Below are 18711 nucleotides of genomic sequence, written 5' to 3'. Positions count from 1 at the left end.
TCTCGTAATTATCCTACGGGAGTACTATTAGTGTTCAAGTGTTCATTTTATCACAAGAAACTATATTTTCAAATGGGTTTAATAACAGAAACGTTCAAAATTTGTAAGTATACATTAGGCATCATTAGACATTAAGTTCTACTTAGTAATACCTTGTCAAAAAATTTCAGGGAAAAGTTTAATTATTTGATAAAAATAATATTATATTAATTCCCTCCTTAGCAGACTCATTAACAGGGTACTTAAACAGTGTTTTTTATTATTTTTTTTACTTTGTATTCATTATGGTATTAAATAAAAACGAATGTATGTGAGACACATGAGACATCAACACAGACATTAAGTTTGTTGATATTTTAAAGATTATAAGAATGTTACATATAGTAAGGCAATTGTGAATAATTTTAAAATTATGACATTGTAGGCAGGATAAAGAAAGTATAAAACCAGATTTTTTTATAATTATAATAATTATTCAAGTAGTTGTTATACATTTCTCGTCAATGGGAGATCAAAAGTAGGCTATTCACGCTGTTAGAAAAATGTCGAATAAGACAGGTCCATTTTACCGATTTCCCCTTAGATGTTATGGTATCAATACGATTATTCTTAAATAGTAAGCCATTTTCCAAACATCTAATGCTGTTACAAATAAAAGAAAAAAGGGAAAAACACAAATGACACTTGCAGAATACGAATACAAAATAACACACTTTTATAACACCATGGATTATTATGTCAAAAAATATATTTGCATTACTTGGAGTCCCTGAATATGTTTCAACTATATTGCTCTCAGTGTGGGAGGGATTGTGTCTAAACTCATTACCGATTGGAGACTGACGTGTCTTACCAAAATGGCAATGTGATGACTTTGGTGTACTTTTAAAAATGTGTTACAGTGTAATATAGAATGTATATGAGTAATTTAATAAAAGGTTGTCGTGCAGATACATTTGCCTCAAACAACTGCTAAATTGGAGAAGCTTTTGTGTTGAAAGGTGGTGGATCATGGTTTTCTCGGAGTGTTGAGAAACAATTACGAATTGCAATGTTGTATCATTGTTTTAAGGTTATGCTTCTATTTGTTTTCAATCTGGACGTTACGAGTATATATAAATTAGGAAAAAAATCTAAATAAAAGTAGCGTTACACAATAGTAACTAACATATAACTTGTGGTTTTACATTAAATTGTCGATTTTGACGTCGCATTTAATGTAGCAGCAAAATACGACATGACCTCTTTTAACCTCTATAATAATGATCTTAGAATAACGCACCTTGATGACACATTTTTATAGAACATTTTTCCTTTCCGATTTGCGTAATAATATGACGACGAAATTATCATTTATACAAAGTATTTTTAAAGCACAATTATGCTATTTCTCTTTCTTTTTATTTCATTTATATAATATACATATTAAAAAAGCTTTCATTATGTTAGTTATATTGAATAGATATATTTTTGACAAAGATTCTTTAGGCGTCTGTGGCCGAGTAGTTAAGATAAAACTATTTGCTTCTTATCGGTGTAGGTTCAAATTACGCAAGGGACTTTAGATTCTAGCATGTAAAGAAACTACCCAGCTAGTAATAAAAATACGCGATTGAATTAACTTGAGAGCGAGCAAATATCTTAGGTAATTAGGTACTGAAGTGTTGCTAATCCAAGAAATAATGTACATACGGGACAATCGTGTTATCGGGAAAAGAAGCTATAAAACCGGATAATCAAATTAATTAAGTGATAGCTAGTGGTATTCTATGGATTCATTAAATATGAATCTTAATTGGATATATCTAACAAACATAAGATACTAGATAAAAGTGTCTGTCCATTAACCAATTAAAATAGAAATTGTAGTTGTTAGCAAAATTGCATTGCATGTGAAATAATATTGTTTAATTTCTGTTTGTTCTGGAACCCAAGAAACGTTAAAGGAAATAAGATATTTATTAAATTAATGTGTTGCTAAAATGAGGTTTTAAAAATAGATTTTATCAAATTCATTACAAATAGAAATTTCCAAAAATATGCTATATAATGAATTATATGTAATCCCTACACGTGTGTATACTATAAATCTATTCTATACATCTAGTGTACCGTTCAACACCTATCTACCTAACTATCTGATACGTTAAGGTTAATATTAGTGATGGAAATCGGATGAAATTTGTCCCAATCGATTATCGGTTCAGTCGGATGGGACATAATCGATAACTTTCGAATAAAGTCGCGTTAAAATAAAATAGGGAAGTAACATTTCTTACCAAGGCACTTGATTATATTTAGTAACATGAACTTCACTTAGCACTTTTCAACACAGTTTTAACCTTATATAGTCATAATTTTACGAAATAGATTTTATTTTTCAATGGATGTCAAATAATACCATTCACATCACATTTATATTACTATTGTTCATATCACTTATTGATCCTGTTCAACTCCAAATTGTCTCCGAGTGATTTTTTGCGATCTACGAGGTGTTCCTAAAAGAAAATTACCGTCAAAATTAATTCCCTTCGATACTTTAAACATTTTCGACGACGTCGCGGAACAAATTTTTGTGAATCGATTATTGTCGTTTTACATAACAGTAACTGATCATCGGCGACTTGCGACAATCGGAACATCACTAGTCAATATCATCTGCGGAGTACGTTGCACCTGATTTGGACACATCTGGATAAAGTTATAAATGATATATTGTCTATTTCATTTTTAAGTCAGCCAAGATCAGCAAACTACGGAAGTTTATTATTACTTAGCAAGCCAAACTATTGTGATTATGCAAGGTCCTTTTAATATTAGGTAATTGGATAGCTACATGATAATTGAACAGACATATTCGATATGTACTGGTAGAAAATGACACTTCTCTTAAGACACACATTCGTTTACTTTATTTCAATTTAATGGGTATAAGCAAATCACGTCTAAATTAACGTTGCAAAACACAAGTATAGCTAAATGAGTGGGAACCTAAGACTTGCAAAAATCAGATATGACCTACAAACGACATGTTCACATATTATCGGGTATTATAAGCTATAAATCGGCAAATCAAATTATTTAAGCTGATTTAAAACCCGTCTAAATTTGATACATCTGCACAAATATACAACACTTGATTTTATAAAAATAATCGTTGCCGTCCCTTATTTTCTTAAAAGAAACAGTAAAAACCATCATAAGTGTATATGTTCGCATAACATTTTTTAAGATATTTGTTTGTCTGCAGAATTAGATTTGAAAATTGGGTATATATTTTGTAGAGAAGCACATATCTTTATCACGAATTTCTCATATGCAATGTGTTTGTATTTAAGGTTTCTTCATGGTATTGAAGAATGGTTGTATTGTCGTGATTTTCTTTCTGTCTTTTTTTTGCGTCGGAATCAGTTATATGCAAAATACATTTAATACTGTTGTATACATATTGTATATCATTTTTTGCGGATGATTCTCTTCATATATTATCCCATACGGAACAAAATACAGCACGGAAAAGAAACGTTAATGAAAGTGAAAGTGGACAAAAAACATTTAAATGTATCATATTACAACTAGAGATAAGACAAGAAGTTAATACAGATGATAACATTATTAATGTACCAACAGGAATAGAGAACGCTACACGTGGCTTGTAAAATGGTGATGATTGGATCGTGTTTTTTTAAAAAGATGAGAATAAACATTTGTTATTTGATATATGCGTTCACATGATACATCATAAAATGACATGGATTCTTGGATTTTTTTAAATGACAGTCCTCCAAAAAGATACGGAAAACATTATTATTATAAGGACATTCTTAATCTAATAAGTGATATTGGCGTTGGTGACTGTATACTTTTCGATAATTTAACAGTGCACAATATCGTAACAACAACAATTTTTTTTGTATAATCTCACTCAAAAATACACCTTTATGATATGAAACACTTTTCCCTAGTGATACTTATTTTTACACCATTTCTTACTAGTTAAAATATTACGTGATGAGATAGATTTTAACAATTCAGAAAACGATTTTGTAAGAGGTTTTGTTGCTGATTCTAAAAGGTTTATTCTCTAGTGTATTAATAACATTTGCTGTTAAAGAAATCCACTGCTTTAGTATTCAGGAAGTTTAGTATCATTACATTTTTTAATATACGAGAAAAAAAGTCCTGTACATTTAAATTGCTTTGTAAAAGTTATGTGAAATACAATCACTGTGATGTGCATAAATATCATGAACAAATACATTTGTACATATCAAGTATTTTATAAGCGCATTCGTTTATTCTGTTTTCTTGTAAGCTAGAAAAAGAGTTAAAACGTCCATACTGTAAAATAATAAAGACATCTCGGCGCTTCTCGAACAATCTAGTCTTTTACATAATTGATAGTTTTCGGAGATTCTCCTTAACAAATATTCAAGCGATGCTGTAAAGGAATTGTTGCACAACAACTTTTTTGTTGCTTCAGTCCATCATCCCTGTTCTACTTTGTTATTCTTTTACTGTTTTATTTATTTTATGTTTTTGTAATGTGTGGGTTTTGTAAAGAATCGAGAGCAAAATCAAGACAATGAACATACATATTCTGACTATAATCAAACGAATTTCAGCTATGTACTGCGCCGGTCAATAACGTGTCATTTACACATTTTCTCTTTACTTGGCGTACAATCTGATCCTCTTCTCTCTAGGGAGAATTTCATTATGTGGTCAACAACTGAGTGTCGTAAGTTCAGAAGAATGACGAAACAAGTAGATGAGAAATATGTACCTTAAAAATTTGATTATCGAAAATGAACAGACGGTTTATACGGAAAGGTTTTTTAGAATTAACTCCGAAGTACATTTGAGAATTATTTTGTTGCACTTTGACATTGGATGATCTTCTGTTAATCACCTTTTGTGTCTCATATACAAAAAAATGAAAATCGTGACTGTTGTAATCAATTTATTTGAGGGGTTAATGTTCATAACAAGAAACAGGATCAATACGCTACAACTGTTTTCACATTGATAGCATTGATATCGCTGAATGATTTATAACTGTATCATATGTCAAGCTTTTGTTCCACTTATTATAATAAAATTGTTGGCCAACTACGCAAATGTTTCTTATTTCCTTACTGTATGTGATCTCCGTGGATATTGCCAGAGGCATATTTTTTTCAATAAAAAAATATTTACATTCAACTACCATTTGCTTTTTTATGTCTGTGAAATGAGATTATATTAAAATGAAATCAGTTCTTATATTTAAGTAAACTTAACATTCTACATACCAGTGATATGTTCATATATAGTCTCGAGTAAACTGCAAGTCTTTTAACAACAGAATATATTCCAACTCGATTTATTAGATCGTCAATATATGTATCGATATCTGATCGATATTCAGTTTGTTTTCTGAGTACATATTGAAGGAAGAAAACCGTTCACAACAAGCAGTGTCTTTACCCGTGTGCGCTGCTATGATACATGTGTCGTACCATTTGTTTGAAATATATTAATATTTATTTGCTTTAAAAGAGCAAATGATATAACATTACATAATCATGGAAATTGTGTTAATTGTCAACTACAAATATGCCCAATGAAATATCTCTGATCGCCCCAAAAAGTTGAAGATGTCGAATCTAGTGTCATCAATAGTTAGTTAAATGAAAGCATTTAGAGGACAAATTAATAGTTTAAATGCACGTTATGTTTTTCTGCGACCTTTATGTACAATTGTGGTGTAATAACATTAATGTATATACATATAATGGTTATTTATCTTGAAGTGCTTGTTCAAGTTTCAGACTGCTACTTTCTTATTTATTTTGACACTATGTTATTCTTTAAAACGAATTGCAATATGCATTGACAAAACAGGAAAAAAAGAAATACATACCTTATATCATACAGACACAAACAGAGTTACATGAACAGCTGGCATTTCATTGCTGTCACACATTGAACTTTTTTACTTTTTATACAATCAACCGTTAAGCAAATTAGATATATCTCACACCCGAGACACGAGTACATTCTCGAGAAATACAAAAAGTTCATAGTGTTTCAGATGTATTACATTTTAGTTTTATGTCATAAGCTCACGTTGTATGTCTTTCCTGTTTAAAAATGCTGAAGCAAACGTGTAATTTGTTTTCCTACCCAGACGTATACATTTTCTTTTAATATCTATCTAACACTTTCATATCAATACAGGACTCCAATTTCAACACAATTGTAAGCATACTTGTATTCAGCCAGACAGTAAATACATCTGGAAGAAAATAAAACTAAAGCGTCTCTCTCTCTATCCTATGTCCAAACGAAGAGTCATTCTTCATGTTTATGTCTGTGTATTTCAGACGGCTTAAGCGGTATCGAACCGAAGCATTACAAATGTTAGTACGGATGCTATGTGAAACATAAAATTATGCACTGCGGTTACAGAACAAAACAAATTATACCTTAATATAAACACGGTGCATAAGCATAAGATTTGTACAATACATTCACAATTCCATTTTTACATTCAATTTGATAAAAGAAATGTAACAACTGTGAATGAACAAAACAAATTGTGTGCTGAAATAAATCAATCAATGTAAAGCGATAGTGTATGGTAAATCACGTTCGGTGCTCTTCTTTAGTAATCTAACCGTAACTTTGTTTCAATGGTTATTTTAATGTTAAAATCTAACCCCTTTCCAACGTTGTTTCAACGTTGTGCACATGCTAGGAGCAAAGAGAATGTATTTACTCTTACGAAAACCAGACAAAAAAGTATATAAAGATGATAAGTGTATATGACAGAAATTCATCAATATTTTACCACTACACATTTCAATAGACATAAATTTTCATTTATTCAGACGTTAATGAATCACGTCTGATCTTTACAATATTATCGAACCTTTGCTTGTATGTTTATATCTACGACTTTGTGATAAAGTCGGAAAACTATTCTGATACAGGTTAAGAGTTAAAAAAACACTGACGATTATGACGCGCAGACATGTATACGTCCCCGCGACATTAACAGAAGATAGATAAATAAATTTGACATTGCCTTCGTCTGACATTTCTTTTCCAGATGGATACCTATATTTCCTATTATAAGCCGCAAGTTTTACTTTTTTCCAAGAAAGTGCAAAAATACAGAGAAATATAAAACCTGGACATGTTTATTGTACTAAACATATTCCATAAAGCATCTTTAAAAATTCAAAGCGAAAATAACTTATTTGGCGTTACATGCTCCAAATCTCCCTAATAAGATGATAGTCAGTATGAACAAGCTTCGCATTGACTTTAGATAGTAAAAATGATGGTCAACGCAATACTTCTATGCATTCTTGTGCATTTCTTTTTTTTTATTTTATTGTTTCCTATTTCGTTATTTTGTTTAATTTAATTTTTGTTTTCATTTTTTGGCCTGCACTGTCAGATTTTTCTTTGATAATGATTTTGTAAAATAATCATTGCAATTACTGAAAAATGTTAAGTAATTAATTAAACCTTTATCTAAAACCAATGTAAAGGACATCGGAGAAAATGTTCATAGTTCAGTGTTATGTATAAAAAAGATATTTTCAGAGACTGCTTATGTTATTCCCATTATTTAATAACATAATCAAATCACATAAGGATATATATCTTCATTCAAAGACAAATATTCGTTTGGGGGAAAATATGACGATACAACTTTTTATTCCTGTGGGGGAAAAACTAATCATGTAACATTTCTTCTAGAAATATATTTTCTTCGGAGAACGGCTTTGTTATTGTTTCGCCAATAGTACGGACATGCTGTAGATTCATGTTAAATATTAAGATTGAGAGTATATACGGTTGTTTCAGTATACGAAGAAATGCAGTTCATTAAATGAAGATTAAATGCGCTGTTAACCGAGAACAGAATCCATAAAGAACGCCCGAAAGGACAAAACTGTAAATGTTGCAGACTCGGTTTGACATAGCCTGTTCCTGTGTTAATATTGTCGTTTTTTTATGAAATCCTCAATGTGAAACCTTCGTATCATTCCATGAAAAGCGGCGTTTGGTCCCAGTTTAAAACAATACATGTGCGCATAACCAGAAATCAATAAAATAAACTAAAGGAAATGGAATATTGAAAGGGGGTCTGAATTTATGAAACCTGCATATTACATACAAGACGTCAAACGACAAATTTTAAAAACAGGCAACATATCTTAAGGGTGATTATTACAGTATCCAAGATCCACTCAAGATAAAAATTGTCAAACAGAAGGAACTAATTTCACCACAACAATGATATGCTGATCGACCTTAAAGGATTGCTTTGGAATCTGAAATATCTAATGACATCTTTTCTGCATATTGTTGCCCAGTATATTTGATAAGATGATATGATTATCTTGATATAATTGTACTTCCTTCTTGATCCCGATGAACCAATGATAACAGTTTATCATCTTGATAGTTATACACATAAACAAGGCCGCATTTTCCACACAACATTTTATATTTGTCAGCAAAGTTAACTGTATCAACTTAACAGTCATACACATTGACTAAGCCGAATTTTCCCGATACTAACATATTATTCGTTATCACTTAATTTTTTTTTCTAATTAAGTCAATGACCGTCATGTTTCTAAAAATGGTAGGCGAAAGAAAAAAATAAATGAGCATTGTACAAACAACAGTCTTTTGTAAAATTAACTGGATTGTTAAAAAATAATATAAATTGTATTAACAGAACAAACCGTCTGATTAAATGTAAATTTATGTTACATTTTATATATGTCAGCACAGGTAACTGTTTAGAAGTGCCGCTTATTCAAGTCGTGTCATATAGAAACAAAGTATACACAAACATTAACGTTGGTTTATTATAAGAATGTACAGGAAATTGAATCATTATATTCTAAGCCCTTTGTCTCGGAAGGAAAATACCTGGTACTTTATTATAAGAATAAGGAATTTATTTGCAGAAAAATCCATTTAAAGTATATATTACTTGTCATTAAAAATTGTCAAATTAATTAGGAAAAAAGATCAAGATTATAAGTCTTAGCTAATATTGCAAGTTAACATAAAGAAATACATGTATCCTTATCATTTGATACATGTATTTGCAATTATTAAGATTAACATTTCCCTACCAACATTTACTCATAATTCCCTTGCGATTAAGAAGAAAAGTAAAAAATATGATAAACAAGATGAACAAGGAAAATCGGCGTTCAACGAACGCAACCCCAACACCGCCCAGCATTAAGGACAAGCGACCAGGGGTCCCTGGTCCTTAAATCGTTAAGGTACTTCATTTGACTGGACATGTTATATAAAAACTCTTTGTATTCGTCAATTATTTGTATCGTTTCTAATTTCATACCCATGTTGCGTTGAAAGGGATATCTGAAAATGTACAAAGGTAATCTCTTGAAAACTAATTTCCCCCTTCACATATTTTTGAATATATGCCAGGATAAGCGGTGCAATTGAACGAGGATTTAATTAAAATGTCACACGGTAAAAGCATGAATTACAATTTCAGAATCGTATTCAACAATACATGCAATAGATGCAGTTGATTTGAATTTTTATCTTAATTGAAAGAATTCATTCTGTCAGGAAAAATCAATTTTGTATTCATTTAAATTCGAGAAAAGTAGAAATCATTCATTAGCAGTGGAAATAAAGAAACAATAAGGCGGCAGGCAATTGCAGTTTCGATTTAACAAGACTTAGTCTGCCTGTGTGAAAAAGTACAACATCCGTCACACCACTTAAAATAGTTTAAAAGATAATTATTCAACCATAAAGATAGTATTTGACGGACAGGTTAAGTCCCGGTCATCTTATTTTATATTTTATATAAAATTGAAACTATCAATGCGGTTGCTTGGGTTGCTGGTAGAAACATGATCAGTTTAATTTTTGAATTTTCTTTTGATAAATGCATATGCTTATTTTGTGTTAAGTTGATTACGTTTTTATTTGATATATAACTGTACAGGAAGTCTGGAAATTATTTCATGAGAAAAGTGCGTCCAAATGGGTCAGGCATAAGAAGCATTACATATTTTTATTCGAGAATGTGATAACATTTTACACATCAACATTTGAATAATTTTAGCATTTTATTGGCACAAAATACATGTTTCCTGAAACGAATTGCACTATTGGTTTATAGTAAATCTATTTATTGTAATAGTAACAATGTACCATGAATAGCGGATGCCTAATACAAAATAAACGGATATAGTTGCCTATTTATCTCACACATTGAGTGAATTAACTTCATTACCACAATTTCTCAATTTCACCTTTAATGGGAGATTCACATTTTATGGATAATTTTTTCTCCTGCTTAGAGCAAATGCCACAAACAACAAATACCATAATAGTTTTAAACCCTTACCAAACTTACTTCTTAATTGGCCTTGTCAATTTTGACGACGACATTCATGATATAAAGGTAAGAATTAAAAACATGAATGACGGACATAAAAATGCAACAGGGATACGCCAGCTGGTCGACATTTGTCGCACTTGTAGTATATGATGCTTTTTGAACGCTATTATAAATCAAGATATTACTTGAATAATTGGAATCTATCGGAATATTAAATAATGTGTAAGGTTAACATATTTTAGAATGAATATTAAGTACTGAATTAAGGTTCCATTCTAACAAAGGTTATTTTATGTGCAATTATCGCCGACCTTGTCTGTTAAATCCCGTTGTATAGACAATGACGGCTAGCAAAATATTTTTGGATCTTGTTTGCAAATCTTTACATGTCCTATTTCTCAAATCAAATGATTTTTATGTTGACAACACTTTTATATCTAAATAAGCGTTTTATAATAATACCATAAATATATTTTCAATATTATATCAACAAACAAATATTCTAAGAATAGAATGGCCTGTCCGATGATGTGTTAGAAACCATTGTCACGACTTATTGAGCGTATTTATAATCATAACCCAAAGCACGATTTCTTATTTTACGTTTTCAAGTACAGGAAATTAATACAAGTACATTTATTGCAAACAAAATACCAATACACTTTGGATAACATGATTAAATCAGATTTTAAATTAGCTTTGCACGAAAGGATCGGTTCCATGGTATTGCTTTCCATTTGTTTAGTTCGCGTTTGATTTTGTTAAATAATTGGATTTCCTGTTCAAGAACTGAAGTATGATCATGAATATTTTGTTTGTCACACAATTCTATAAACAGTAACCAACTTTACAATTTTATTTAAGAAATTATTATTGCGGGTTGCACTTCTTGTTATTTTATTGATATTTAAAAACGGCAGTAAATTTGTTATGAAAACTTGATACACACACGCGTTCAAATCAAATGATGACTTTTTTGAATTAAAAGCATGTCGTAAATCGTATGATCAGCGGACCTTAGAATGGACGATAACGGCAATGTTATGACCATTTCTGAACGATTGATATAATTTCATATTTTATTGACTTTACATTTTACACCGTACTAAGAACGGCTTTGTAAATAAACCCAAATTATGTCCGAATTTTATTTTCAAATTTTATTTCAAAATTAATACTCAACTTACATATTACAGCATTACTGCATTTATTTTATCTATACATGATATCAGCAGATATTTTTGTGACTTGACAATTATGAATATATAATAATAACATGAACAAATGACAATAAGCGTACAGAAAGATAGCAACACAGAATGTAGCTTTACATGTAATCCTGCCATTTGACAGTACTAACGGAATTAAATTTCTTATGATTGTGTTGTCAAAGCCAAAACTAAGTGTGCAAGAAGAACACTTGGTCGCTGACAAGAACCGTATCATGACTTTAGGAAACATGTAAAATTAATGAAAGTATAATATTTAAAAAAAATTATATTGTCACTCCGTTCAATTCTTATAAATACGTCACGTTTACTCAATCTAAAAAATAATGACGTTCAAATTCAAAATTTACAAAAAAGTTGTAATTCAAAACTTTTTTCACAACAGCCCCGATTAATCTATGTCTTATGTGAGATTTAAAAAAAAACACTTTATGTTCAACATTCCAGAAAAACTTGATATGTTGTATTTTTGAAATATATAAAACATAGTTCAACCTTATACAGCCAAGATCTTGTTAATTCTGTTGTATGGCGACTTGCCTTTATCAAACTTCAAATATGTTCGGCTTTTAAAATCATAGAATTCAAACATGTTTTGTAGGTAAAACATGTGTATGATTTAATAAAATCAAATTACTATAAATGTGCTTATTTTTTTTATAAATAAAAACATTATCATGTGTATAAGACGATAATAGATAATACTATTGAATCAACCAATTTCAGCCACATCCGATGGTAAATACTCTTCTATTAATTCCTGCAAATTCGTTTTCTTACAAATATGAATTAATATCAGTTGTTTCCATAGTAAAAAAACACTCAGCTTTTGGCTTAATTATATCCTTTAATTTGTATTTAGAAATACTGCACGGTTGTATGTCCCATGTAGTTTGTCTTGATAATGCGTTTATAACTGAAACACTTTATTTTGATTGACCTTGTAACCTGTGTCTGACATTATAATAAATATTAAAATTTAGTATAATAAAATAGTATGTCATTATATGTTTATTGATTTTTGCACTCATCATTTCATCTGATGCATTTCTACAGCTTTAACTTGTTTAGCCTTGAATAACGAAATGTCATTATGATTTCAGTATTTCGCATAATATATCCATGTTTTATTCCAATTCAGTGTTTTAAACCTCGTTTTCAGATGGCGAATTTCTTGCACTTCGAATAACAGTAGAGTAAGTATGTACGCCGGAATCGGAAAAATAATCTGGTGATATCATACACTCGGGTGTCTTTATAACATCAGTCTTTGATGGAGAATATGTAGAAGGCTTCTTATTATTTTGTACACATGTATGATCTACAGACAAATTGGAGTTATTACACTTATTAGTTGTAAGTCTTATTCGTTCTTGCATTTTCTCTTTCAATTGTTTGTTAAGAGTTCGCACTTTCTCTTCCATCTGAAACAAAAATATATAGATAAGTGAATAAAAACGTTCTGGCATGCTTATTAACAGTTATCTAAGATTGAAATATTACGAATAAAAACATCATGGAGCCGCACTATTTCCAAAGTTCGTTAAGCCCCCAATATATATTATTTTGCTAGAAATTGTGTTTAATCAAAGTGTTACTGTTAGGATGGTTCTTATTGATCAAGAAGATATGATTTATTAATTGCTTCCTTCATATTTTATCATTAGTTCAATTCTGGTGGTTTACTATTTAGAATAGGAGTAAAATACTTTTTAGTTACAATTTGCTACTTTCTCAACTAAGAGTTAATATTCATAAATTATAAATCAAACTATCCATATTTGAATAATAAATATACACAATTTCAATTACTTTTTTCTTCAGAATGTGTGTACGTGACATTGTGTAAATATGAAATATTTAGTCGTTGACTGATACAAATTATAATCAAATCTAATCATACCTCAGCAATCTGTGCTTGCAGCTGTTGATTTTCAGTGAGAAGTTTCTGATGACGTTCTTCTTCTTCTTTACCAACAACGGACTCTGTCAATGACCTGATTTCATGTTGATTTCGCTTAGGATTTCGTAAAATCTCTATCACCTATAATGTGGAACAGTGTTATATAAAAAGAAAACAGAATAAAAGTGCACCAGTATCATATAATTACTGTATCAATCATTCTATAAGAGATGTGTAGATGTTTTTTATCTTAGGATATCTCTGACGTTCTCCTAATTAACTGTCATCTGACATTGGTATTAAAACATTTTTGTCCGGAAGATCGAGAAATTTGTTTTTTTTTATTTAAAAGACAAATAACAAGAGCTGTCACAGGAGACAGCGAAGCTCGACTAATAAAATACTGGACGCAGTAAGGAGGACAAAACTATGAAAGAAAAATCAATTATGTATAATTGATCAAGATCAAGAGTTATGAACCTTGTCACACAACATGTGTGTAATGATAAGAAATATATGTTTGAAGTTTGAAGTAGATACCTTAAAAAGTAAAAAAATATATAATATTTCTTAAAGAAAACCCTAAGTTCAAAGAGAGATAAATCTGTAAAAATTGCTTCAAGAGTTATGAACATTGTCACATAAAACGTAATTGATGATAAGGAATAAGTATTTGAAGTTTGAGGTAGATTCCTTTAAAAACTAAAAATGTTATAGTAAAAAATAACATTTTTCTAGTAAAAAAAATCTAAGTTTATGGGGAGATAATTCTTGCAATATTGGTGCTAGAGTTATGAACCTTGTCACATAAGATGCGGATGATGATAAGGTACATATATATTTGAAGTATGAAGTTGATCCCTTTAGAAATAAATAAGTAACAGTAAAAATTAATATTTTTTAAGGAAACTTCTAAGTTCAAGGGGAGATAAATCTAAAAATATTGGTGCTAGAGTTATAAACCTTGTCACATAAGATGGGGATGATGAAAAGGTACTTATATTTGAAGTTTGAAGTTGATACCTTAAGAAATAACAAAGTTATAGTGAAAAATATTTTACTGCACCAAAACTTTAATCTGAAATCTGGACGCGGACGCCGACGCCGGGGCGAGTAGAACAGCTCTCCATATACTTCGTATAGTCGAGCTAAAAACGATTCTTCTGTCTGTTTCATTATTTCGTTAGCCTCACTATCAGTGCAGTATTATGTAAAAGGCATATGTAAACTAAATAAGATAAAGAAACATCACTTTATATTTTCGAAAAATGATCCGTGCTTCATATATAAGCTTACCTTTGGACCAAAGATCAAGCCAAGAGAGAGAAAACTGCATAATATAATGGCTAAGGCAACAAACGCAAATGATGCATCTTGCTGACTTTTGATTATTAAAACTATGGGCACCGTTATAACACATAGCACCTAAAAGATAAGTTCATAAGTATCATTAGTAATATTAGTAATTCTATCATAATACAGATATATTTAAATATCATTGTAAAAATATTATAAAAAACAGCCAAAAAGGTTCATCAGCAATACCTAATCTTTTCTATTATAGTACAAGATACGTATATTTAAAGTTTATGTTTTAGTATATCTAGGTTTACATATAACATCTCTATAATGACGAGCGTAAAATATTCACTTGGTATGGAAATGTCATAATCGCATTTGATCAAAGTGCGTAATTTAAATCAAACAGTTTAATTTGGTATTGATTTTCTGGTAATAGTTTGCTAGTAAAAATACTTCAAATCAATCACTTTTATCAATACGGAATCAGGGTCTTTGATGTAGAAACAATAAAACGCTAAGATTCCGTTTTCGGCAATTATACAATCATAATAAACACTACCATTAAAATGATGAGTGTTTTAAACTACTTCGCAATCAAACATGTAATCAATACTTACAACCACATTGTAAATGCTCATCCCTACAAATCTAGAATCGTTGACTTGTTTTAATTTAACACTCCTAGTCTCATATGATAGAAATATACCGAACAGAAGAAGTATACCCTTATGACCAAATACAACACCTGCATGAAAAAATACGTGTTATTGACAACGCCTTCGAAGTAAATCAGATCATGTATGTATAAGTAGTTACAGCTGCCTTGGTGACATTTAAATGCGAGGCATCAAATTGTTTATGAATACTTGATTACTCAAAACTGATGAACTCGGTAATCATTAAACATGTTTCAATCTATTAAGATGTGCATTTCCCATTTCGATTTTTTTGGGTGAAATAATGTGGTTTATGTAGCAGACGTGATTCAGTTGCCCTTCACCGCTGTGAATTTAACTCTAGCCATACATTTTTTTATTATTTCGTGTGAGTAGACTATCCATCTTGCTTACAAAAGGTCGATTGTTGAGCTCGGGTGTCGATTCGTGCCTGAAATCATGCACAAAGAGGCACCTGACATTTTTTCTCCATCAGTAAAGCTGGAATACTGCCGTATGACCGTTAACGATGTCGACATGACTTACAATCTTCACGAACACAAACAGGAAATATTCCTGTTAAGAAAATTATATAATGAGAACCAAGCCATCAATACAAATGAAATTAAATTGATTACCTAGCCAGATAGAAATGTTATTGGAATCACAATGTTCTAAGTATGGCTTATACATTATATCCTGATCTGTGGAAGGAGCAGGTTCAAGGTCAAACATTTCTAATGAACGATACATCGGATCTATAGCTTGCCATGTCGATAATATTATCAGGTCGATCAAAATAATTGCTGTTAATACAACATACATTTCACAGTTTTTCACCTCCTGTTAAGATAAGAGTGATATAATATTGTTTTATAAAGTTATCAATTTATGTTTACAAGAGAAACATCATTATTCATTTCATAATAACCAAATAATACCCAATAATCTTAAATCATGATTTATCATTCTTCCTCCAATATTATACTATAATCACATCTTGATCTTCACATTTCAAAATTTCGATAATGCAAGATTGTTATTATCGTGTCTGTTATGGACATTTTAATTCATGAGTATGCTTAGATTATTTATAATTATGTATCTGATCAAAGTCTTACAGAAAATAGTGCTGTGCTATTGCGCGTATATAGCGATAAAATACACCATTATAAACATAGTTGGAATTATATAAAGTATTACACAGTAACATATACGGTTGCATATATGTCATATAACGTTGAAAATAAATTGTCTACAATAATGTAAACACGTCTTATTAATATTTATAAGCTACTGAATTATGACAAAAAATCCACCTTTTTATTTTTCTGTCGGCTTGACGTAGTTAGCCTATGTACTGTCCAAATTTTAGAAAACATTCCACCATATGCAAGAGAAAATCCAAGCGATAATATCCATGCCCGAAGCTAAAATAAACATCATGCAGTGTATCACACAACTGTAACGTAACACCCATTTGCAACATATTAAGTCTCCTCATTAAATAAATATGTGAAATTAACATTTTTGTCCAATTACCATTATTATATTATTAATAGAAGGAATGTTTGTTTAAAACAACCTAGTACTGTACTTAATTTAGTGAGAAAAATGCATTTATTTCAAAATCTGAAATTAGTAAAAATCTTGTCATACACCATATGCATATTTTTATGATCAAAAGAAATATGAATTTGAATTTTTAATTATATGTCTATGTTCATCAACCATAGAACAACAGTCAAATGAAACGTCCCCTTGCAAAAATCACCGGCTGGCAATAATACATTTGAAAGTTTGTCGTCGACAAAAATAAAACTACTTAATTATAGCTAAAATGCTCTTACGCTGCTAAAATCTACAAATTAGATGGCTCGACAAGATATAAAAGATGTTAATTATAAGATGTAGCTACCTGGCAAATTAAAGGATATGTTTCTTCTGCTACAAAACGACTGTCTAGACCAAGGAGGAAGACGCATAAAAGGCAAAGTATACAACCGAGAACAACAATACTGTTCATGTTTGGATGAGAATGTAAGATACACCTAAAATAAAAAATATATATTAATGTCAAACAGCAATCGGCATGATTAAGTGCTACTTTTAATAATAACAAAACAATAATATTTATTTTGGTTGTAAATATTATCTTCCGGAGTAATTCACTCGATCAATACATCATTATTTCGATGGTCTCGTCTGTGTAAATCTGAATGCTCATTTTTGTTTTAATAAAAAGACAATTGTTGTATCACACTAAGACTAAAGCGTGGTTGGACTTATTGAAATCAAATATTTCTACAAGATTAACACCATCAGTCATAACTAGCATCTATATGAGTTATATGACATATTTGATAAACAAAAAATGATTTTATGTTTACTGAGTAACATTTAACTTAATCGTATTGGTCATAAGCGATAAATATTATTTTAAATTACCTGCGATTACTGTTGATTATATTAAATATCAGACAAGCAACACCAGCAATAATACCAAAGGTAGACAATCCACACATCGACAAAAACAAACCGAGGGAAACAACTCTTAAAACTGGCATCTGTTTTGTTCGGTCTGGGGGCGGATGACCACCTTCAAATTAAAAGGTTTCGATTATCTGTTGTTTATTGTTATTTCTTAATTGCACTTTTCAACTTTTAATCTTATTTTCAGGACCACCGATAATTTACTTTAATTATTTATTATTAAACTTGCATGCCTCCAGATGAGTTTAAATATTTCAAGAAAATTGAAGTTGAGAAAATGTTCTAATATTTTAGAATAGTTAAATATTCAAGATTCAAATAATAATGTACATGCTCTTTGCAAAAAAAAATGACTGCCTGTGCATATTTCTACAACGTGACTTACGCAGTAAGGGAATTTTTGGATTTCTGACCCTATATGTTGTTGTATGATTGTGTGTGTTTTTATTTTTCACGCCATTTGCTTTTTACGCCGTTTGCAATTGGTAGATTTATTTTTCTGTTCATTTCTCAATATGTGTTTTAAATACAGTTTCAAAATTTTCATGACAATAAGCATGGCTCTGAAAGCATGTGTCGTATTTTGTCTTATATATATAGCAAATTGCAAAGAAGAAGAATATACCTGTCCATCTTTCCTTATGCAGCCAGGTGAGATTGTCTGAATTTTGATCGTAATATCCAAGTGTATAATATGTCCCATCTAGTACATAAAAG

At 30.3% G+C, this 18711-nt stretch overlaps 1 protein-coding gene across 1 annotated transcript in view; it reads right to left on the bottom strand.

Moving 5' to 3' along the window:
• Positions 1 to 11563: 11563 nt before the first annotated feature.
• The window catches only part of LOC132742679 (gamma-aminobutyric acid type B receptor subunit 1-like), a 28390-nt gene continuing 21242 nt past the window's right edge, over positions 11564 to 18711 (bottom strand). The window contains exons 10-18 of the mRNA XM_060731144.1: positions 18620 to 18697; positions 17950 to 18100; positions 17420 to 17552; positions 16821 to 16931; positions 16140 to 16344; positions 15463 to 15590; positions 14840 to 14968; positions 13544 to 13684; positions 11564 to 13064 (exon numbers count right to left, since the gene is read on the bottom strand). Of these exons, the coding sequence (XP_060587127.1) occupies positions 12786 to 13064; positions 13544 to 13684; positions 14840 to 14968; positions 15463 to 15590; positions 16140 to 16344; positions 16821 to 16931; positions 17420 to 17552; positions 17950 to 18100; positions 18620 to 18697 (1355 nt within the window). The 3' untranslated portion in view covers positions 11564 to 12785. The remainder of the gene's footprint in view (positions 13065 to 13543; positions 13685 to 14839; positions 14969 to 15462; positions 15591 to 16139; positions 16345 to 16820; positions 16932 to 17419; positions 17553 to 17949; positions 18101 to 18619; positions 18698 to 18711) is intronic.

The sequence above is a fragment of the Ruditapes philippinarum genome, unplaced genomic scaffold, assembly GCF_026571515.1.
Source record: "Ruditapes philippinarum isolate M1 unplaced genomic scaffold, ASM2657151v2 ctg866_1_1_1_1, whole genome shotgun sequence".
NCBI lineage: Eukaryota > Metazoa > Mollusca > Bivalvia > Venerida > Veneridae > Ruditapes > Ruditapes philippinarum.
Note: the sequence above shows the minus strand (reverse complement) of the source record. Positions and strands in the feature narration are given on the sequence as shown.